The 24,608-nt window shown below is 41.5% G+C and overlaps 1 protein-coding gene across 1 annotated transcript in view; it reads left to right on the plus strand.

Moving 5' to 3' along the window:
- The window catches only part of VSIG1 (V-set and immunoglobulin domain containing 1), a 36,176-nt gene extending 16,122 nt beyond the window's left edge, over positions 1 to 20,054 (plus strand). The window contains exons 3-8 of the mRNA XM_045537810.1: positions 363 to 526; positions 9,493 to 9,691; positions 14,992 to 15,141; positions 15,544 to 15,663; positions 18,530 to 18,671; positions 19,727 to 20,054. Of these exons, the coding sequence (XP_045393766.1) occupies positions 363 to 526; positions 9,493 to 9,691; positions 14,992 to 15,141; positions 15,544 to 15,663; positions 18,530 to 18,671; positions 19,727 to 20,054 (1,103 nt within the window). The remainder of the gene's footprint in view (positions 1 to 362; positions 527 to 9,492; positions 9,692 to 14,991; positions 15,142 to 15,543; positions 15,664 to 18,529; positions 18,672 to 19,726) is intronic.
- Positions 20,055 to 24,608: the final 4,554 nt, after the last annotated feature.

Below are 24,608 nucleotides of genomic sequence, written 5' to 3' on the forward strand. Positions count from 1 at the left end.
CAGGGTTGTTCGCCTGAGACTTACCCAATTTTAAAACTAAAAGTCCTACATCCAAGGAACTATTTTGGTCCTGGGAAAACCAAGAACCTCTGTGTAAGACCATCCTTACACAGAAGGAATTTCCAGTTCAGTGTTATTACTTCACCATCACTTAGGATTTGAGCATCTTCACATTGCAATTTGTTAGAAACTCCCTTCCCACTGTCCCAATTGTTTGTTCAGCTTTCCTGTATGGTCCATTCTACCTTCTGCTTCTCACCTTGGATTTCTTAAATAAGATGTCTTTGAAAGTGTTTTGTAATGCAAAAGTGTCATTGGAATATGAGTGTGTACCATTGTCTTTTTGATGATTATCTTTTCAGGTCAGGTCAGTGTGGTGCAAGTGACCATCCCAGACAGTTTCGTGAATGTGACTGTTGGATCTGACGTCACTCTGCTCTGCCTCTACACCACCACCGTCGCCTCCCTAGACAAGCTTTCCATCCAATGGTCTTTATCCTATAAGAAGGAGTTGGAGCCAATTTCCGTAAGGATTCTTTCACTAAATTCTTCCCCTATTGTAGTTCTGATTGAAAACTTTGGGGTAGGTGTGTGGAGGAATGGTATGCCAGTGATAACAGTGGCAGAACCTCAGATACAAAGAGTTTGAAGATAGCTGTTTAGGAAAGACCATTATCTAAGTGACTTGGCCTTTGTCCTCTCCTCATATTTAGTTATAGCCTGTTATTTCAATCCTGTGTAGGTTAACATCAAGTGTATCATGTACTCTAGAGCAGACAAGAATGGTCTTTCTCATAGGTGAAATGAGCAATAGTTCTGAAAGACCCTCCCATATCTCCCTATTATTTCCAGAAGGTTCCAATTTAAGTACAAGTCCTGATTGATCTGCAGATCTCTGCCAAACTTAATATCCAGGATCTGCATGTCAAGTGAGCCAGCTCACTGTGCCAGACTGAGTCTTGACAGAATGAGACTCACCAGAAGGGTGGAGAGGGCCATAATGGTGATGAACCCCGGGCAATCAAGGACAGCATGAGATTAGAGAATAGAGGACAGGATGGGTAGCCATAGGGTCTGGGGAAAGAGGTTGTCAGAAAAGGGTGGGAGAAAGTCAAGGGAGGAGAGTGATTCCACATACAAGCTGCCTATTCCCAGGTTTCCTTCATCTGGCCTTGAGGGAAATTCTTTCTTTAATTAGCCCAAGGATTAAAATTATATACTCCAAGGTGTGTGTGTGTGTGTGTGAGAGAGAGAGAGAGAGAGAGAGAGAGAGAGAGAGAGAGAGAGAGAGACAGAGAGAGACAGAGAGAGAAAGACAGAGAGAGCGAGCACAAGCACATACATATACCATGCATGCCTACACACATCCTTTTAGGGAAAAGGTCTATAGCTTTCATCAGGTTCTCGAAAGGATGCACGACCCAAAGCAGAATTTAGAAACAACACAAATCAGTGCGGTTTGGAATAGTCAGATGCAGCTGAGTTGGCCCTTGAAGGAAAGGAAGGGTTTTGATTAGTAAAAAGAGAGTGAGAGCAAGTTAAGTGGGCTGGGGGAGGCCTAGGGGCAGAAGTGGAGAAGAAGGCCAGCGTTAGCTTGGAGGAGCCACACTTTGACCCGTGTCACTTCAGCCATTACTGGTCCTTTGGAGGTGCTAAGTCCTCTGTTAACTGTAGATTCTGAGCATTTGTTTAGCAGGAAACAGCATTTGGGATAGGGTCCATTCATGCCACCCTCTAATCAAAGTTAAACAATTTTGCTCAGTACTGGTTACCTTGGACAAATATCTGAATCACTCTGTGCCTCTCTTTAAAATATGGTAGAACAGCAATACTCTTAGGGAATCAACTGATACAATCCACCTGGAAAACACTTCAAAAAATATAAAGCTCTATAAGTTTTGTCCCTTGTAAACACCATTATCATTATCAACAGGAGCACCACCACCACTACCACCAACAGTGATTCTGCCTGTTTCTATCAACCAAAATGTCCTGACCTGAGATCTTGCATGTTAGAGTCAACTAAGAAATCATTGCTTTCTTTTGCAGGTTGCCCTCAAGTTAGATTGTGGGTGGCAATAATCACACAATCTTTCTAACTTTTTAAAAGTCAGTTTCCTGACTTGTCTTTTCAACACCTTCTTTATCTGCAGTGTTGAAATCCTTCCCATTTTATCAGTAGAGGCTGGATTTAGACAGGCATTGCCAATATATTTTGAAACGTTTTCTGCTTGACACTCAAGATGTCCTCAACTGCCTGGAGGCAAGGCGAGGCCAGTCTGAATTTAAAAATTCAAAATCTTCTTTATGCCTCTTCTGACACTGGAATTTACAAGGCCCCCTCTTGATTGAACTGTGTAGCTAGTGAGGAACTGGGAGGGAGCTACAGGGCTAAAGGATCTTGTGACCAGCAATGAGCATTTCATAGATCTGGAGATGCAGGGGAAGAAGGTATAGGTGATTGAACTGAGTGTGACTTGAGCTCAGGACGTCTCTTAGAAGCACTTTAAAAGGAAAATCTATTAACAAATAAGTATTTATTGAGTAGCTTATTTGCTGGCCATTTGCCTCATTCTCCAAAATATCAGGTATAGGTGGGGCAAGTAAGTTAAGATATCTACTCTTTTGGGATGTCCAAATCAAAGGAGGGCCTCTGCACTGAGCTGCTGGATCAGGGAGAACACGCTCTCTGATCTTAATGCTACATGAGACCTGTGTCTTAGCCACATGGAGGACAAGGTGGAGTAGGGCCAGCTCTTGGCTTGGGGACAGTAAATATCATCTCTCCAAAGCCAAACTGTCTCCTCCCATTGTTTTCCAGTCTTGCTTCAGCTTACCCTGGTCAGATCCCTCCTATAACCATCTTTAAGCCTCTACTTCTAGAGGACTAGAATTTCTCCTCGCTCTCCCCACACCCTGCAGGCATAGAATTCTCTCTGCTTTGCCAGATGTGTAGCTTTGGAGCCCCAGTGGACAGTCCCTCATGGAGGTCAGTCCTACTCCTTGCTATGCCACTTACTTACTGTCTGGATGACCTTAGACAAGTCATTTGACCTTTCAGAAGTTCAGTTTCCCATCTGTAAAATGGGACTACTTACCTACCTCATAGGTTTAATGTGAAGATTAAATGAGACGATGCTTGTAAAGCACTAGGAAGGCTTCCACAGTGAATGTGAATGTGAGCCATTATTATTATTAATAGCATCATCACTTACTAAATGGTGATTTTACGAACTCCCTATTCCATCCATACCCCTGGTGTCCCAGAGGGACTGGCTCATGGCCACTAGGGAACCCAGCCCCACAAGATACACTTAGTGTAGCTGAACAGCCGGGACAGAGCTTTGCATGGACATCCCAGCCCAAGACTGTCTTCCAGTTCCACTGCCTGTCAGGTCCCTGTGGCTAAAGGGACGGCCCAGACCCTTTCTCTGTCTGCTTCTTATCCCTGAACACAGCCTCCTCAACCAAGAGGTTACAGGTATCCTGGGCTGAGATGATAGTTTTTGAAATGGGATTTGGCTTCCATTTGAAGTCTGTTTCCTTTTTGAGCTCTTCCATGCATTCAGAATTCTGTAGAGCATATTGTATGTTGATCTAGAAATTACTGGTGGGACATTTTGGGTATGATGCAAAGACTGCTGGGCTACTAGACAATTCTGTGATTTATGGGAGTAAGATGTTGCCAGACTGACCACTGAGTGATTCAATTCAACTCCTGGGTTGATGTGGCAGTATACCATGTAGCATTCAGCTCTCAGATCCACCCATTTCTGCTCAAACACAGCACAGCCCGTGCCTCAATACTGAGGGTATGGAGGAAAAGGCAGTCAGTCAGTGTCTAAAAATGGCCCATGCAAGAGACGCCCGGGGAAGATGTAGCTGGACCTCTCAGGTAAGAACACCTATTGGTGTACTACTGGACCCCTTCATTGTTTGGAGACTCTAGGGCACTGGCACCAGCTTTAGGAGTGGGATGGGAGGGTCTGAGTTTGGTAACAATCTAGATCAGCACAAGCCCCTCACAAAACTGGAACAGTCTTGAGTTTACCCTTTCACATCCATGTCTGGAACTCTTTTCAGCCTCCTCCAAAAGACCAAAACCCTCTTTCTGCACTGATCAGAGCAGTGGTCAGCTCTTCCCCTCCCCTTTCATCTTCCCCTCCCCCAAATCATTGTGTTAAAGTAGCAACTGACACTGATGCCCGGTACTTCTCAATACCCAAGGGCGGATGTTGTTTCTTATTGACTACACCCTCCAAGGGATTCCTTTGGTGAAGGGAGACTGAAGAAGTATCCCACAAGTCTTCTGACCAGGAGAGCCAGAATATTCATTAGCATGGTACTGATGTCAGAGAAGCCTTCCTCTCAGAAAACATGAACAGCTTCAGATAGTCAGTCACTCAGCAGGGAATCTCAGCTGAAAACTCTAGGCCAGGTATAGACAGGCTAACATGGAAGTTTGGGGTGGTCTGGTGCCTCTCTGGTCACACAGATGGCCTCCTCTTTTACCCAGCCTGTTATTGGTAAATCTACAGACACCTCACCTGCCCGTGAACAGAACATGCATTGACCCTGCTTAACGTGGGTCTCTCAGATGATAATTACTCTCCTAGAATATTCATAGAGGAGAAAACCCTTTGCCATCCTCATATCCCCAGCAAATACGCAATTTGGACAACTTCTTTCCCAGGAGCTAATGTCCTCATGTTCTTTGACTTCCTAGATTTTGGAACCCAGCCTGTCCTCTACAGGTAGCATTGTGTTAAATGTTTCTTGAATTTTGGTGGTGGGGTGTGTGTTCCTTCTCCTCGGAGGCATTTGAAAGTGGAGGAGGTGTTGGCTTGATTGTTATGACTGGGAGTCACTACTGGCATTAGTGGTTGGTGACTAGAAATGCTAACCATCCTACAATACATAGGACAGAGCCACATAACAAAGAATTGTCTGCCCAAAATGCTGGTGTCACCCTCATTGAGAAACACTACAAGATCTCCCTCCCCGCCATCAAATTTATCTGTTCTGTGTCCCATTCCCTCAGGAGTCTATTCCTGATAAATCAATCTAATGCTAAGGTATTAGAGACTAGTGATAACTTATCCTGTTTTCTTCCAAAGAAATGGATTTAATTAGGGATCTATCATGCCTTCAACTAAAAGTAGCAACTCAAATCGTGGATACTCACACAAATGGCAGGCTGGTGAAAGAGAGGTTTAGGGGGCAGGAGAGTCTTTCTCTTGGTATGGTATTCCTTCCATGTGCAATCCCAGCCTCCCTAGTATAGTCCAGAGAAAATTCTGGGCTCAAGACCATTGCCACCTTACACCCATCCCCTGCTCCCCAACCCCCATGGCTATCCTCTCTATGAGCAGTACAGGAAAGCAAGAAGCTGGAAGGGAAAGAATGGGTGGTTTTCTGTTCCATGCCCTCCATATTCCCAAAAGGAACCTGCAAAAGCAGCTGTGGAAGATAAAGGTATTTAGTAACTCCAATTCAGACTCAAAATAGACATCAGATTGAATTCTTTCAACCCTTCCTGTTTATGCTCCAAGCCTCTAGTTAGAAAGCAGTGTCACCAAGCTGAAGAAAAAAATCTTTTAGGATCAATCTGGCTCCCAGCTTCATGGCCTCGTGTGAACAGGAACTTGGCACAGTAAGAGGGCAAAGGCTACTCTGCAAAGAACCAAGGGGCCTAAAATTGCAGCTGGCTAATGCTGAGGGCATGATGGGGTGAACACACTGGCATGGGAAGCATCACGCCAAGGAATAGCAGCAATTGGCAGGAGAAAGGTTGGGCTAGAGTAAGGGATGGAATGTCCCTAAAGGGAGAAGTTTGCCGGGGAATCATCTTTCTGATCTCAGACAGGACTACAGGTGTCATCTTGATGTATTCAGTGGGAATCAGGAGGTCTGGATTCCAGGTCTGACCGTAAATTGCTTGTGTGACCTTGGGAAAATCACTCTCTCTGTTGGGCCCTCAGTGTCCTTCTTTATAATGGAAGAGGAAGAATTGGAGTTTGCTAACTGAAGTCCTCTGGGCCAGATTTGTCTAATGGATATATTTCAGCTGGCCAGGCTAGTATTTTGCTTGTTTGTTTCAGCAGTGTGAATGCCTTGTTTGCACTGGCTCTCCAGTTCACCACAGTCCCAACTGTCCCTTATGATCTAACCCCTACCCACCAGCCCCTCCCAGCCATTTCCCATATTTCCAATATCCACCTGGCTCCTGAAGCCTCCTTACCCTTAGAGACCATGAACTAAGCGATCTCTAAGAGCTTCTTATAACTAATGTGCTATTGCGACTCCATGCATCAGTCTCTAGCATCAGCCAGGGGACAGGTAGAGGAAACCTTTGGAGAAAGTAAGGCAACCTGCCATGAATGCAGGCACAAAGGGCAAGTGAGCAAAAAATTAACAAGCACCACTTAAAGGAACACTTGGATGGATTTTCTTAAAACAAGACTCACCTCTCTCACCCACCAGAAAAAGATGTGGCCAATTGAATATCTGTGGCTTTTCCTGGATCTCAATTGCTTTAATCTCTAAATTGACAATATTCTTTCTTTGAAAAGTGTACAAGTCACACAGGATCATGGGGCTAGGCCTTGGCCATTGTTCAACTTTGATTTTTAAAAGGAGTTATTCTTTCATGGAAAATGGAACCAAGTTGTAGTCCTTCCTGTGTAATTAGATAAGCAGTCTCAGAAAAACATTTCTTTCTTGTTTTCTTTACAAGGACAGTGTGACAATGTGGACTTTCCCCAACAGAAAGCCCCTGTATCTGTGTGTCTGGCCACTGTCTAGCCCTGGGGACTTTCCTTCTCACATAGCACCCTAAGGCCAAGGCCTTGTCCTTTTAGGCCTCCATTGTTTTCCCCCCTTACCCTAATTGGGATCCCTGATGTCCTTTAGTGTCACTCATGAGAGGGCAAAATTTATTAGGCTACAGTGTGGGGAGCTAGAATAGAAGGGCTGGTGAGGATCCTTTTCACAGGTAAGTTAAGGGCTCAGGGCCTCATTGCTTATATCCTCATTTCACTTTGATTCATGCCCAACTATGAGACTTCTGCAATGGTTTCTTTTCATGCCCTAGTCCAGGCCTAAAACACACTCTCTTAGCCTCCTGAGCTCTACAGAAACTAGGTCCTTTTCAACTGGATCCTTTGGGGCTAACTGTGGGCCTCAGGCATGACTGATGTTGTATCTCATTGTGATGCCATCAAGTATCAGTATAAAACAGGGCTGATGTTATGTGCTGCTCATAGTCTTCTTGAGAAAGGGGAAGTGTCCACATGTCAAGGTTGTGAAGGGCTTTTAATGGACAGCATATTGAATTTCAGGGAAGAAACAACAGGACCTCCAATTGTCAATTAGAAAGTAGATGAGTCCGGTGCTGACTAGCGAAATTGACAGCTGGGTAGCGGGGCTGTGAACGCAAATGAAGGTAACAGACTTCTGATGAGTTGAACCTCCTCATTTCTCCCTTGAATACCTTGAGTTAACACTGGCTTTCTAGTTTGTAAGTTAAACAAGACCATTCTGGGGCAAAAGTTTGTGATTTTAGTAGGAGTGAATGAACGGATTATAAAGCATGTTGTTAGAAAAACCAGGGGAGAGAGACAAGTTGTTTTCTCCCTAAATATGTTCTTTTCTTTGAATTTTCCTTCAAAATCTACCTTTCTGCCTTAGTTTTAAAAGATATTGACTTTCTGCTTAAAGGAGAATACATTTGAATTCATCTAGACAATATCTTTTGGCTTTCTAACTGCTTTTCTTCTTTCATTGGCCTATTAAGGTAAAGCACACAGGACAAGGGATTAGGGAAACTGGATTCTAGACCTGTCCCAACTGTTAATTTTCTGTGTATGTGAGTTTTTATTTATTTATTTTTTTAACTTCTCTAGTCTTCCGTTTCTTTTGTAAAGTGAGAGGAGTGAATGAAATGAACCGTAAGGCCTTCTGGTAGATTTTATGAAAATGTTAATTCATTTCACTGGACTAAGGCAATACCAGTTTATTGAACAATAGACAACAATCACTTGAATTATACACATTTACATGAAACTAACAAAGTGTATACATAGAAAGTGTATATTATGAAGGGACCTCAGGGATTACCTACTCCAGTGATTACCAAGCTTGTCATTCATGTATCATTTACATGATTTTTGTCATATTTATGTATCACCGGCACAATTATTTAATGTTTTCTGTAATGACCTTGTTTCTTAAAATGTTAAAAATATCTACCTTAGTCTCACCCTAAGTAACAACATCCATGAGGTCACAGATTTGATGTGCTAGATACGTCTTTTTTTAATGCACATTAAAATTTGAAAGTTTTCATTTATGTATCACCTAAAATCAACTTAAGTACCAATACTTGGGGAATACATATCCTACTTTGGAAAACATTGCTCTGGTTCCTTGTTCCAATGTGGAAACTAAAGGTTGGAGAGATTAAATAGCTTTGTTTCTTATCTAAAAGCAGGTTGCCATGGAAACATGACAGAAGCCACCTCCCCTGACTATGTCCTAGTGAAAGGCAGAGCTGCAGCTAACTCAGGCCACGTGACTCTTAGACCAGGCTCCTTCCTACCATGTCACGCTGTTCCTACAGTTGTCATTATAATCTAAGTATCCATGTTCTTTAATGGAGATGGGACTAGAATCCAGATCTTTCTTAAGTTTAGTAAATTATAATAGTAATAAATGAATCCTTGTGGCTTTAGTTGAATCATTTAATCTCTCTGGGTTTGAGTTCCCTTATTTGTCTCAATGATATAAGAATTCCAGTTCTGCTTCATGCCACATGGGGAGAAAGATGGTGGCTACATTTACCAGGCATTTCCTAGGCCCTTTATTAGATTCCTTTGTTTCATCCTCAGAACACCACTATGAAGGGATGGGACCAGATGATTTCTCAGGCACCCTTCTGCTCTGAAATCTTACTCTCCTAACAAATAAAACAAATTCAAGTTTGCTTATCCAAAGGAGTATGTGTGTATGAAAGGAGCGTGAACACTGGAACTTGTAGGGAAACCAGATAGTCCCACTGGGTGAGGTAAACTCAAGTCAAAAAAAGTTTATAAAGTGGTAAAAAAAAATGGTCCTTTTAGTTTCCCATCAGACACCTGGGTCCTATATAATAAGTTTCCCCCAGGTCACATCAGGTGAGCATCAGATGCCCATGCTTAGGAGTTGAAGCCTGTCAGCTCCAGCTGTCTCCTCCTCTGTGAGATAGGCATACCCATCCCTGCCCTGATGACATCACAGAGCTGCTCTGAGGGCCAGTGGGGTAATGGCTACGAGCAGATGTGCACAAACTAAAGTGCCCTGCTGAGTTGAGAAACCTTGGCCATAGGGACCTGTTCCGTGTGGGAAGATGCTTCTTATCCAAGGTAATATAGATAGAAGGAGCTTCCAGGTAGCTTATCTTAGTCCTAGACACTCTGCAATTCTCATGTCTGTTATTTTATTTTTCTGTCCTAGGTCTACTATTCTGAAGGTGGACAAGGTACAGCCATTGGGCGATTTAAAGATCGCGTTATAGGGTCCAATGCTCCAGGTAATGCGTCTATTACCATTTCGCATGTGCAGCCAGCAGATAGTGGAGTTTACATCTGTGATGTTAACAACCCCCCAGACTTTGTCGGCAAAAACCAAGGCACCCTCAACGTCGACGTGTTAGGTATGGGCGCTTTTTTCTGCCTTTTCTCTTCTTGGAGCAACTTAGGACACTGAATGAGTCAGGGCAGTGAGTTATGATGCCAATTAAGTCTCTGGAAGTAAATATCCTCCCTGCTCCTTTCATTACCAGGGAAATAGAGACAAGCCACCAACCCAACCCATATAGTAACACTGAGAAATCACTCATAAAACATGTGGAAACAATTGCCAAAGCAAAAGGGCTGCCAAAATGGCAGTAATGTGTGACCCAACATCAGGGATCCCTATCTCTGAAGGACAGAATGAGAACAGTTGGGATAACCCACTGTCCCATTAAATGATCACTAGCAACCCTTTCAGAGGGAACCTCCGATTAGAGCCAGACTTACCTGGGGGAGATGTTTGTCAATTTATTACTCCTTCTAAGCCCACCACAATTCTCACCATTAAATCATTCTTTTGAATAAAGGCAGGAGAGTCCCCTTTTAAGATGCTAATGCTGTTTGGAAAAGGGACCACACATTAAGCTAGTGTTGAGAATCAAGTTATTTATATACAAATAATCATTATATGACATTGGGCAAATCATATCTGTTCTTAAAATGAATTTGAAGTAGTTCATTTATTCAGTATTTATTGAGTGCCTACTTTGTGCTGGGAACAATGAGGTTTACAGTGATGGTTTTTTACAAGCATGTTTTTTGCCCTTGGGGAGCTCCCAATTTTGAAGATTTCTAGGAGTCCTTCCAACCTCTGTCTGAGAGGGCAGTGGGGGCTAAGCTCCTGTCTGCTGGCCCTCGGAGTGGGAAGTAGCAAAGGGAGAGATGAAAGGGCTGCCAACCCTTACTGACTGACCAGTTGAACTAAGTGTTTTCCTAATTCTAAATAGCCCCAAATGGAGCTGATTTAGTTATTGCTCCTCTCAAGCTGTGTACATACATCACAGGAAAGGAGGAGCTACATCAAATCAGACTTAATAATTGAATAGCTTGGGAAAGCAGCAATTGCTAACAAGGTACAGACCTAGGAGAACTGTCCACAGTTGTCCTCGCTTGCTGCCCAGGTGATGCCAAAAAGGAACCAGCTGATATTTACTGTGAGGTTTGCCACTGCATCTACCCACCTGGAAAAGAGGGAAAGGTACCCAAGAGCTAATTTTTAAGAGTGGGTTAGCTCAATCAATCGTGTCTTTATTTTGCTAAGCCCTGTGCTAGGCATTGGGGTACAGGGGCAGACAGGTGAGGTATTACTGAAGCACTTTCCTGGGAGAGTTTATGTTCCAGTTTGGAAGACTAGGCATATACACGGGAACTGAGTGGTGTGGTGTAGATGCCAAAGCATCAATCTGGGAGTCAGGAGAACTAGGTTCTAGATCTTACTCTGTACTCAATGACCTCCTGCAAGTCAGTCCACCTTTCTCCAACCGTTGTGAGATGGGGTTGTAATTTCTGCCCTATCTTCTTTACAGATTTGTTATGAGATTCAAATGAAATACTGGAGATCAAAGGGTTTTTAAATGTTCAAAAGTTTGAGAGATTAATCTGCTAATGATTTTCTGTTGCTCCCTGGCTCTGGGGTGTTCTGAGCAGAAACAACCTAAAGATGCCAGACCTCCTTATCCCAGGGCTTGGAAATAGCCCTGAGATAAAGCTAGACAAGAAGGCCACCATTCTTAAATTTGAAGTTCACAGGATCCCAAGTCAATTTCCATAACAAGTTGAGGGTCACTTTGTCTCTGAGTTATTCTTTTACATGAGTCTTTGGGTCAGGAAGTTCCTGCCATGACTGTGTCATGACTTTTCTTTAAGCAGACAGGACTCAGACAAGGTAAGAAGCCCGAGGGTCTCTAGGTTTCCTTGTTTGTTTGGGAATTCTCAAAAATTGTATTTTTTTTAATTGGGCAGAGAACAAAACCATCCTGCAAATGTAGGATTTCTGGAGATTTTCAGACTGCTAATTTTCTCTAAAAAGAACAACTAGGTAACAGACACCAATTGTGGGGAGAGGTGTTATTTCCTTAAAGATGGCTGTCATAGCAATGTGTCTTTCAGAGACATTTCATTATAGTGATGGACATCTATCCCATGTATTCACTCATTCATGCAGGAATTCAATCAACAAACCCTGAGCACATGTGCTAGTTACTGTGCTAAGCAATGGAGACAGGAAGATGTAAAAGAGGAACCCAGCTCTCCAAAATTCAGTTTAGTGAAGGAGACAGATGACAGATATGTAACATAAAAGCTTACAGTGGAGCTCTGAGGGCAGAGGAGAGAGAGTGAAAAGTTTTATCAGGGGAACTGGAGAAGGCTTATCGGGGAAAGTGACTTTTGTACTGGATGTTGAAGGATCTGCAAAAATATGTCAGGCAGAAGAGGGGTTGAGGTGTCAGGGCACAATTTAGGTGGAGGAAATAGCAATGAGCAAAGGACCAGGTGGCTTGGATGGCCATTCATTTGAGAGATTTCCATTAGGTATGACAACCTTGGAAAATTAATGTCTGAAAAACACTCAGAGTTTGAATAATTATTTTGTGTGCATTTGGAATGAGCATTATCTACCTTCTGCAATTTGGCACATACAAAGAAAATGATTAATTTAGAGAAGTTTTGAGAACACTGAAGCGTTTTCATTTCTTTTCTGAGATGGGCCTTTTCCTCCCACCCCAATCTGTTGAAAGCAATAAAGCTAAATGGTAGATCAATGGCTTTGCCAGTAAAACACCCAAGTTCTACTGGTGACTTTAACTGGATGGAATGTCAGTTCAATCCTGATGCAGTAGTTTTAGAAAATATATAGGTTTGGGACTTGGTTCAAAGTGATTCACTAAGTGTTTTGTTAATAAAAAATAAAAGGAGAAAAATGTGTTCAGCAAAAAAAAAAAAAAAGTCTATTTGGGTTTGATTTTGGACTCAAGAAACGAGTGCAAATCATTCCAGATGTTTGTCCATAATTTAGTTCAAGTCCTGGTGCCTCATTTTGTGATGAAGCACCCCCATTTAATTTTCTATTCAAATCATTCTATTTTGTTGTAAAGGCTATAAAATTGTCTTTTTAAAAAGGTGATATCTAAACGTCGTGGTAGCTATAATAGACTTCTGGTTAATTAGCCTAGTTTAGGATGAGCAAATCCAACAAGTTGTTCTTATCTGAGAAAATTATTGATAAGGAAGAAAGAATAAAGAGCTAACTAGGGCCGGGTGCGGTGGCTCACGCCTGTAATCCTAGCACTCTGGGAGGCTGAGGCGGGTGGATCGCTCGAGGTCAGGAGTTCGAGACCAGCCTGAGCAAGAGCGAGACCCCATCTCTACTAAAATAGAAAGAAATTAGCTGGACAACTAAAAATATATAGAAAAATTTAGCCAGGCATGGTGACACATGCCTGTAGTCCCAGCTACTCGGGAGGCTGAGGCAGAAGGATCGCTTGAGCCCAGGAGTTTGAGGTTGCTGTGAGCTAGGCTGATGCCACGGCACTCTAGCCTGGGCGACAGAGCGAGACTCTGTCTCAAAAAAAAAAAAAAAAAAAAAAAGATCTAACTAGAAAAATATTTCTTTTAATTCAAAGACACCCATTTAAAAGACAGAGATAGTAAAATGTTTCAGAGTTACAGCTATATGCATCTGTCTTCTCGCTTCTGTGTACAGAGGGGTAGAGTCGGAGATGGCTGAGTCAAACAGAAGTCAATGGAAGATTAACTTTAGTAGCAGGAATTAGTCCCTCTTGTGGCCAACAGCAATTCCACGTGCAAGGCCCCATATGTGTTATTATATTTTAATCTTTGAATTAGCCAGAGGTTAGATAATTCCTTATTCGCGTTTTACAGATGAGTCAACTGAGGTTTGGTTAAGTTAGGTAACTTGCCTAAACATATCTAGGGTAAAGTTGCAGAGCCAGTGCTCTGTGTGGATTCAGAGCGTTGCCTTTAACCACTGTGTCTCAGGCAAGAGCTGGAGGGCTGAGCAGTATGAAGCATTTATTAATAAGCTCTAACTTGTCTAAGTTAGAGACCTAAGCCTTTGGAGGGTTCTATATCCAGATTAAGATAAGGAAGGTGAGTTGCAAAGCATAGACATCTAGATCATTATCTGTATATAAGATTAAGGATAGAATAAACTGTGCAAAGTAAGATGAATGAGTAGATTCAGGTTCCCAGCTTCCCACAGGACTTCTCTACTGAGGTATTTTCATAAGTGGCTAAAGCTCGGTATGTCTTAAACTGACTTCATTAATCACCCCCTTCCTCCTTGTCAGCCCTTTCCCTAAAACCTGATCCTCCTCCCATGCTCTTTGTCTCAGGAGATGGTACGATCATGTACTCAACTGTCCAAATCAGAAAACTGGGGGTTATCATTGAGCCCACCTTCTTCCTCATACTCCGTATCCAGTTGGTCACCAAGTCCTGTTGATTCTACTTTCTTAATACGTCTTGAATGTATCTCCTTTGGTTCAGGCACTCCCAGTGTCAGAGCGATCCATCTAAAATGTTAAAATGACCCTCACTCCCCTACTTCAGCTTCTTCCTTGGTCCCCTTGCTCTCAGTATAAAATACATGAAATGCAAAGCCCTCCAAGATATGGCCTCGGCCCCTGTCTAAACTTGCCTCTCATCACTCCCCCACCCCACTTCAGAACTGTGTCAAAATTATTTTTGACTACGTGGCGCCTAGTCTAGTGCCAGGCACACAGAAGGGACACAACTAAATGCTTGTTGAGTGAAGGCTGAATAAAGATTTCAGTGCTGGGTAGCACATGTGCCCAAAATGGGTTCCCCTACTTTTGAGAGACACAGGCAAATTCAAACCTTTCAACCGTTTTGTGTGACCCACAGAAGAATAAATGCAAAAAAAAAGGGACTTATGAAGGAAAAGAAAAATATAGCGTTAATGCATTAATAAAATAATTTTTAAAAAGAGTAAACAGATATCTCAAAGTATCTCAAAGGGTTCTATTTTCCTTTAAAAACTGTGCTTTTAAAGTCTAAACTATGTTCCTGATCGTTTAGTATTTGCTTACATTTGGCCGATTTAATAAAGGAATATTTTAAGACACAATGCAGAAATTCATGGTTATAAATCTGGGGATGAGGCAGACAGAGGAAACACTATGTGAATCTTAATGGCCTCCTGATGGACAGTGCCTGCACCAGAAGTGCTCTACTCCCACCTGGTGGTGCAACCAGAAAACTGTCAAAATAAATTTTGACTTTTTTTTTTTTTTAAATAAACACATATTCTGCAAAAATGAAAGCGAGGAAATGACTGCAGTTGTCACAGACTGCCATTCATCCTGCAGGACTTTTACTCTTTGTCATTGCCTTACAGTCAAACCTTCTAAGCCATTTTGTAGCATTCACGGAAGTCCAGAAAGAAGCCATACCATCTCTCTTTCCTGCCTCTCTGCGCTTGGAACGCCTTCCCCTGTGTACTACTGGTATAAACTGGAAGGAAGCAATATTATACCAGTGAAAGCAAGTAAGTATCACCGTCAGCAGGCCCTGGAAAGGCATAGTGTTTGTGGTTGGCTGACAGCAGGAGTGTGTTGGCTAGCTGTTTGTCCTTAGAGCTCAATCTTCTCTATTTCTTGGGTGGGTGGGGATGGGAGATGTATAAAGAATGCTCTTCTCCCAACATGACTGTGGTCAGGTCTACTCCACAACTTCTAGAAGCCAGCTCAGAGGTGGTGAGCATGGAGGGAATGGGCACAGTCCAGGTAGGCTACCTTTGGCACAGTCCCCAGGGGCCCAGTTGAACCCTGGATATCTCAAGAAAGGGAGGCCAACCTGGGAAAGTGAGTGGGCATTGAATGGTCTGTTACACTGGTATGATCTGTACCCACATAAGAGATCTCAAAAGTCTATTTCTTGGTTTCAACAGACCCAACCACAGGGACTTTGGTTATCGGAAATCTGACAAATTTTGAACGTGGTTATTACCAGTGTACTGCTATCAACAGCCTTGGCAACAGTTCCTGCGAAATTGATCTAACTTCTTCACGTGAGTTGACCATACAACTTTACAGCTTCTTCTCCTTCAGTCAAGTAGTCTGGGCCTGTCAGCTCAATGAATTAATTTGGATTCGTGGTTAGTGCTTCCTGCTTCTCTGCAGATTTGTGTGATTTATAGGTTGACATGATGAATGACCATCCTAATATCCAATGCTTACGTAATACCTAATAGGTGCCACACACTGCCCTAAATCCTTTACAAAAAGTAATTTGTTTAAGCTTCACAAAATCTCTAGAAAGTAGGTATTACTATTCAATAAATAAAACAACAGCCTCATTAATAGCATCAGGCTGAATTTCTTTGTGATGCTGTTGGTAAATCCCAGTGACACCATAGCTTTGGAAAACGTATAGCTCTCAAACTTTCTAGTTCTTAACTGCTTTGTTAAGATCTACCCCTAAGAATAATAGTAATAATAACACTCACACCCACAAGCACAGTAGCTAGTAGTTGTGGAGCACAAATTATGTGCCAGACACTTGGCCAGGTGCTGTACAAGCACTACCTCACTCAACCCTCTCAACCACTCACCTACTAGGGAGGCAGAATATATTGTTAGCCTCGTTTTACTGAAAGGACACTGAAGCTCGGGGAGATAAATGACTTGCCCAAGGTCATCTCTAAACCTCAATCTTCCTATCCAAAGGTTATTACTCTCTGAGCATAACACTTAAGGGCCCTGGAATTGTCAAATTGGGCTGACCCAGGAGCAAGCCCTCACAAGGGATGTCTCACCAAACCTCTCATGGGATCACATGATAACACTTAGGATCTTGTCATTTTTTTCTAACTTACTTTGAATTTGTAGTTTTAATACATGCCACATCCAGGGTGGCAAGTTCCACTGGACTTTTGCTCTTCCTATGCAGCTGAACTTTCCTCCTTTTATTTGTCCTGAAGGTTGCTCCTTCCTTCTCATATCACTTTGAGCAATTCTCCCTGCATCATTTCTGTTGTCTTTCTTTAGGTCTCCCCCTATCCTTTTGTGCCTTCCTAGGGTTGCAATCACACTGCAGATGTAGAGCCACCTAGGATTTGAACACCAGGCTTGCTTCCTTTCTAATCTTCTTTCCAATGAAGTCCAGCATTGCCTCTCTCCCTCCCTCCTTCTTTCCTTCCATTCTTCCTTGCTTCCTCAAACATTTATTGAATATCTACTATGTGCCAGGGACTGTCCTAGGTGATGGAGACACAGAGATTAAGAAGAAATATGTCCTATACTCGAGGAGTTCATAGTTTAGCTAGAGGGACAAACAAAACCCCCCTAAAATGTGCTAAATTCTATAATAGAGATCTGTACAGGGTCTATAGGACACTAAAGCAGGAACAATTATAGAACTGAGGATACCTTTACTGACCAAGTGCTATTTGAGATGGATCTTGAAGGAACTTACAAAGCCTGTTTCTTTATCTATAAAATGGAGATGTTGAAGGTGACAGTAGAGTAACAGACTTAGGAGGGCAACAAGTCTATGCTGGGGGAAGAGGATGGAGGACTCCAGAAGGCATGTCTCTGAGGGAAAAATCATAAGAAACCAATAGATCATCTAATGTGTTTGAATCTACTGAAAGGTGTTTAATGGTTTTGCTGGAAATTTGGGGATTGGTGATAATGCATTTTAAAAAAAAAACTAAACAACCACCCCAAATTAGGCACTTATTAACCCCAGAGAAATTTTTAAAAAATGTTGTCCAAGAAAGAATCATAGTATACTGTGTTCCTCAGCTTTGAACAATATTTCCATAGTCATAATACTGCAAACTTCAATTTAACTAAAACTTGTGATAGAACTTTATTAGAATACGGTGGTGGGGTGGGAGGGGAGTGGTGCAGAAGAGCTCCATCTCCTACTTCCAGAGTAGGAAGTGCAAAAGAAATGATGAAAATTGAAGAAGGCAGGACATATTGGAGCAAGCATTACAGAAACATGGGGGTAAGAAGATTAAAAAGAGTTAAGAGTGGTTGCCTTTAGTGAATGGGATTGAGAAGTGGGAAGGAATGGGGCACAGGACTGCTGTTTTTCTTAGAAGTTTCGTAGAATTATTTGACTTTTAAAATTATTCCCATGTATTCCTTTCACTTTAATCACAAAAAGTTAAAGGAATTATTATCAGGCAACTCAACTAGTCTCTCATCTCAAAATATAACATGTCTGCCCTTGTTTGTTTGAGGGGAGGCAGATGAGAATGGGCCGGCTTACAAGTGAGATGTGATGTCCCAGGGCTTGGAGGTCTGGTGCACAGCTGGATCGTCTCACACTCATTAAGCGTTTCCATAGACTGACGTAATAAACCAGATGCCTGTTTACTGAATGGGCATATCCTTTCTTAGTGGCCAGAATGCCTTAGTGAGCGTGGATGCTGTGGGGGAGAAGAAGGTTTTTAGGGACCTGTTTCACCTATGCTCTGGGAAAGCCTGGTGAAATGTCCCTGCCTATAACAGAGGCGTATCTCTGGTGACCAGATTACAACGCCATGGTGTCTCTCTCACTAGTTAAGCAAATGCACACGGAAGACTCTCTTCTCGAAACCTAAACATTTGTACCCCCATAATATGCTGAAATAAAAAAGAAAGAAAACCCATTTTGAAAGCCACTCTGCCTCCTCCAAGTTGGCATATTTTATTCTTTTTGTGTATAAATGTCAGTGGTTAAAGCTACCTAGTCAAGCCAGTCATCTTTCTTCTCCCAGTATGCGTCCAACTGGTAGAGTTCTAGGGGTTTCCATTTTTCTAGCCTATGCAAGTCACTTTCCCGCTATGTGAATGCCCCAAATAGTCCCCACTAGTCACAAATGCACATGTATAAAATGACAGTATGGTCCACTTTATTAACCAGCTTCTCGTGTCCTGCAGATTCAGAAGTGATCATCATCATCGTGGCCTTGACAGGTTCCCTGGTAGGTGCTGCCATTATCACCGCTGTCGTGTGCTTCGCAAGGAACAAGGCAAAGGCAAAAGAAAGGAAGAGAAATTCTAAGACTGTCACGGAACTTGAGTAAGCCCTCATTTTGTTTTCTTTACTGGAATACAAACATTTCTCAGGCCTATCTCCTTCAGTCAGCAATTCCTAAGCACTCCTTTTAGCATACGATATCAGAGGTATCTTTCTGCTTACTCTCGCTGCTTTTATGAAAAGAATGATGATGGCTAGCATTTACTGAGTGCTGTGTGCCACACTGTTCTAAGCACTTTACATATATCAATTCACTTAACTGTCATAACCACCCTTTTAGGTACAAGAAAATATTTTCATATATAATATCAACATACTTGCCTTTGTAACAACATAGTCATAAATATAATTTTAAATATTTTTTATGGAACAAGAGGCCCACAGAGGAAAAAGTGCCTAGAGCCCACAGAAGTCAGAATGTGGCCCTGCCCATAGCCTGTGCCCTTCTTTTTATTTTGATTTTTTTCAGTGTTATTTTATGTTATTTTATTTCAGCATATTACACAGGTACAAATGTTTAGGTTACATATATTGCCTTTGCCCCACCCGAGTCAGAGCTTCAAGCATGTCCATCTCCCAGACAATGCGTACTGCACCCATTAGGTGAGGGGATTGGTATATTCATACCTAGCCTGTGCCCTTAACCACTCTGCTATTTCTTCTTTAGTGTATATCCCACTCATTCATTTGTTCATCATTCCATCTCCTTGCTTCCAGGGCTATGTTCTGGGTACCCACCAGGTGCCACGTATTGTGCTAGATGTAGTAGGAGTTAGAGATACATCAGAGCTATGGATTTGGCCCTCAAAGACTTTATTAGATTCTTGGACTCTTTCATCCTGACATCAGTTTTGCCACTTTTTAAACAGTGGCCTGTGTTTTTTTCTTGAACTTTCATTGTATTGTTGAGGCCTAACCTTCCCGAACCCAAAATGGAGACATAATGACCTAACAGAGTGAGTCAGAATAGGAGAAATAACAGACTTCCTGCAGTTTGACAGCTATGGCCACTTAAGCTACAGAGCATATGGCTCCATGTGAAATTTTGAAAGTTAGCATTTCCTTAACTTATTCTTTTCTGGGCATCTTTCTTGCAGACCAATGACAAAGATAAAGAAAAGTGCAGAGAGTGAAGCAATGCCAACAGAAGACGCCGTCCAACTAGAAGCAACTTTACCGCCTTCCACTCATGACACTATCACCATTGAGGAACCAGACCATGAGCCTATCCAAGAGCCAGAGCCTGACCCAGAGCCTGTCATAGAGCCTGGCCAAGGACCAGAGCCTATTTCTATACCTGAGCTTGTAATTGAGCTGGAGCCAGAGCTGGAGCTTGAGCTGGAGCTGGAACTGGTACCAGAGCCAGAGCCTGGGATCGTAGTTGAGCCTCTCTGTGATGAGGAGAAGGGAGTGGTTAAGGCATAGGCTGGTGATCCAAGTGCAACATCCATCACTGAGAAACCTATCACTCGCATTTGGAATTCAGTTGACCTAGCCAGCTCCCACCTCCTCCCTCTATGTTGACCAACCCTTCTCTAATAAGGTGCTCATTGCTACTGAGAATCCAGAATAAACAAGCCAAGATAACTACTAAATCAATGCAAGGGTTCCTGCTTTACCAGTATAGAGTACTTATAATTTTACTAACATGTAAGCCTAACAAATGACAAGGCAAGTGATTTCTAACTTAGTTGAAAGACTTTTGCAACAGTACTCATGTTGTATTTCAGAAAATCTTATTTCTCTATTTTTATTAAGAGCTACTCTTCATTATCTTCCACATGCACATATTGACAAGGTGGCACTAATTAGATTCAATATTATTTCTAGCATTAATTGTCAGGGCTTCCCTATTCATTTTTATATTGATCACTAAGAAAATAATTCACCGGAATTATTTCATAGAATGGAAAAAATTTCTCCAAAAATAACAAAGGAGAATGTGTAAAGGGTACATATTAATTGGTCCATGGCATTTAAAACCAGGTCTTGTAATTAATGCTCCATTCATCATGTTAGATTTCCTGAGGAGTCACCCTGGTATCCAATATCTGAGCCTAGCAAAATTTTTAAATAGCCATATTTTTAAATGCCAAATAATGTATAGGCAAATATTACCATTTAGCTTTGAATGAGCTATTATGTTATCACTATGGCTGATCCTATCTACTTTGAAGAACACACTAGGACAGTGTTCCAAATGAACACTTGTGATCTATTTTAGATAATCTTAACTGATTATTTAAATAATCTGTTTTACTGTCGGTACATTCAAACATTAATATGGACATATCAATCTTGTATAAATGCTAAATATTAACTCAAATGCATTGATATCACTTCTTCTTCTTCTGTTAAAAAGCTTTTTGTGATCATATTTCACCCACATCCCACCTTGAGGAAATTTATAGGTAGACTTACCTTTTCACTTGTGAAATCAATCATATTTTAATCTTTAAGGCTCAATAAATAATACTCAATAAAATCTCATTGTAATGGCTCCTAAGGTAAATCCTTTTATAAACAACTTTATTGAGGTATACTTTCTGTACCATAAATTTCAAAGTGTACAATTCAAATTTCAAGTGTACAATTTGATGAATTGTACAATTTGATGAATTTTGATAGAGTACACACCCATGAAACCACCACACCTATCTAGAGGAAAACAATTCCATCAGCTGAAAATGTTCACTCATGCCCCTTTGTGCAATCCCACCACTGTCCTGGACGTAGGCAACCGATGATCTGTTTTCCATCACTAGAGATTAGCTTTGCCTTTTCTTGACTCTCGTACAGATGGGATGATACAGTATGTACTTTTTTTGTCTGACTTCCTTCTGAGGTGAATCTTTTTTGAAGTAATGAATTTCTAACTTACCATATCCAGATTTTTATGTAAAGGATTTTCTTAAACTGCAAACTCCTTTTTATATAGATCATACACATACACATGTTGAGGTAGAGTCTTTGTAGGTTTTAAGGTGGGTTGAAATGGAAATTAACATTACTCTTGTCCAGAGCTGTGGAAAGACAAGATAGCAAGCTTTTACTTATGCATTTTCTTTGATGTGTCAATTTTCAGCCAATCTCAGGCATTTTTGAAGCGTCTATAATTCCATTCACGGACTAAATATGATACCATGATATATGGTGTCTGATGGGTACAGGAAGCAAAACGATGAAGGTCTTAAGAATGACCTAATATTTGGAGATTAAAAATGAAACAATAACAGTGTAAACATCTCAATGCCTCTCAGAATGCCCAGGTAGCTGAAATTCATTTTTCCCTTCTACTGTTATGATAAAGGCAAATCACAAGAAGAGAGACTGACATGTAATAGTCAACAACTATGCCCCAAAATTTCTGATGGATCAGTGCTAACTAGGAAAGAAGGCACTATTGGCAGTCTTACAGAGCTCTGTCCTCATTAGCACTGTTCTGTTCAAAATACTTATGAATAGCTGCATCAGTGGCTTGTAACCTTTTTTGAGGTTATGGGTCACCTTGAGAATCTGCCGAAAACTCTGGACCCCTCTCCATTGAAAACTGCTTATACACACAATGTCACATATGGTTTTAGATGAATTAAATACTCCATGAATCCAAGATTAAGAACCAGTGACTTAGATAAAAATACAAGGCAGCCTTCATAATTTTGTGGATGACTTCTCCTGGGGTAATAGCTACTATGCTATAAGACAGAATCAAGATTTGGAATGATCTTGATAGCTTGAAAGCTGAGCTGAAATCGACATAATTAATTTGACAGGAAAAAAATAGAAAAAATCTAAATTTAAAAATCTAGTGCACATGTTGCCCAGGCAGAAACTCTTGCTGGGAAAAATTGGGATGTACATGAGGTTCATCTGAAGTGGTGCCTTTGGGATTTTCCTTTCAGTGCCCTTGATGGCCTTGTGGCACCTTATTTTCCAAACACCCCAGATTCTTATGCTCCTACTAGCTCAGTGACTCACTCAGTTCTGTGTCCTTCAGGCAGGATTCATTTCTCAGGACCTACCTCTGTCCTTGCCATCCTTTCAAAAGGCAGCTGTTCCGTAACCTGTTGTTGTTTAGTGAACGTGATCTTTCATCATCCAGTGATCTCATTCAGGTTGATAAAGGAGCTAGTCCCCTTGGGAGTAGTTACCTTTTAAAGGGGACTCTTGAACACAGATAATCCTTAATCCAAAGAGTCAAAACGTTGGAATTTCAGGTACTGAAACAGACCAGAAGAGAGATATTTCTGGGAAAAGGAGGCTTCCCAGCTCTCTCAAATCAAACCATGTGGGTTATCATCTACCCAACCTACTCTGGGTCAGTGCAACTTCATCCCAGCTTTCTTAAGTACGCCCATAATATACCATATATTTATGTTTGCAATGAATCCTAAGTAAGACCCTGTAAGACATACTGAATCATAAGAAAACTCTGTTCAATAAATGTCACTTGAGCAGAAAAGTGAGCTCATATGTTTAAGAGCTTTCCAATAAGGCAACGAAATGGGATTTTTCCCAGCTTATTCATCATTGGATCAGAAAATTTTTTTCAGAAAATATTTTGATTAAGCTTTGACCAAATTATTTCAGCATAATTCTCATTCAGAGAGGACTGATTTATTTTGCCACAAGTAGTTAAAATTTAAATGGGTAGTCCCAACCAAAACTCAAGCCAGCCTTAGGCTTCTTAACTGCTCATTCTTACCACTCAAAAGGATTTTCAGGAACTTCTCTCATCTCTTTGTTTCTGCATTTAGCGAGACAGGGTATGGTTAAGTCAACAGAACAGTCTTTTGGCTGTAGGTCCGTATACTCTCCAAATTCATTGTTTATTCAGTCACCCAATGGACTACTAGGTCTAGTGGACTACTGGCAGTGATGGCTACTATGAACCAGGACTGTTGCTACTGCTGGCGGTACAATGGTGAGCAGAATCAGAGCTAGCCTTTGTCCTCATGGAGTATAGAATTTTGCTAACCATGACAAGTTCTTGTGTGTTATCAACAACAGTGTGTTGACTGCAGGAGAGAAAGGCTAGAATTTGTACTGCACTGGGGAGGGCCTCCAAATTACAGTGATCTATGATGAGAAGGGACTAAAACATAGTAATTCTTGATCAATAGCTAAGAAACCATGTATATTGATTATCTTTTATGCCCTTTAGACCAGGTAATTTTCCCCCCAATATTGTATGCTGAGAAGTTAATATTTGCAACTTTTGCACTGGCCTGTGTGTAACACAAGTTTGATGAACTTTCAGAGCTGGAAGAGAACTTCGAGATCAATAGTATTTAACCTTTTTCAACCCCAGTACACCTGAAGGTTATAATACACATAATGGCTCACTTCTAACAATGATGGCTGCAGGTGGGAGATGATGTAGAATTACATTCTTGGTGGTGGAGGCAGGAAGGGTTAAATATACTTTTAAAAAGCTTGTTCGTTCTTATATATTCCTACTCAGTCCCCAGAGGAGAATCTCTGAGTGAAGAGAGGTAAAATAATCTGCCAGAGATTACATAAAGTCAAGACTAGATCCAAATTCTCTGATTCCCAGTGTAATGCTCTTTCAACTATACCAAACTACTAATTTCAATGAAACAAACCCAAGTTTTAGTAACAAAAGCTTGTTTTATATGTCTACATGCTGAAAACTGGTCAGAGGGCCTCATAAAAGGTTCAAACCAATCAAAGACTTGATAATCCCACTTGTCTTTGAAGCTGTGGTTTAAAAAACACCAAGAATTCAGAGATGATAATGAGGGCTTCAGGAAACCTAAACCAGATATGCCAATAAAGGAAAACTGTTCCTCTACTCACACCACTTTAGACACCAAACATGTACGGTTTCCACACCAAGCAATTCATTTCTCTGCAGACACCAACTGGGTGTCCTACAATTTAGTTCAATTCTGATACTAATTACCCAGAGTTAGCACAGACCCTAGAGGTCAAGGGTTAGGTCCCACAAGACTGCCC

Source organism: Lemur catta, chromosome X (assembly GCF_020740605.2).
Source record: "Lemur catta isolate mLemCat1 chromosome X, mLemCat1.pri, whole genome shotgun sequence".
NCBI lineage: Eukaryota > Metazoa > Chordata > Mammalia > Primates > Lemuridae > Lemur > Lemur catta.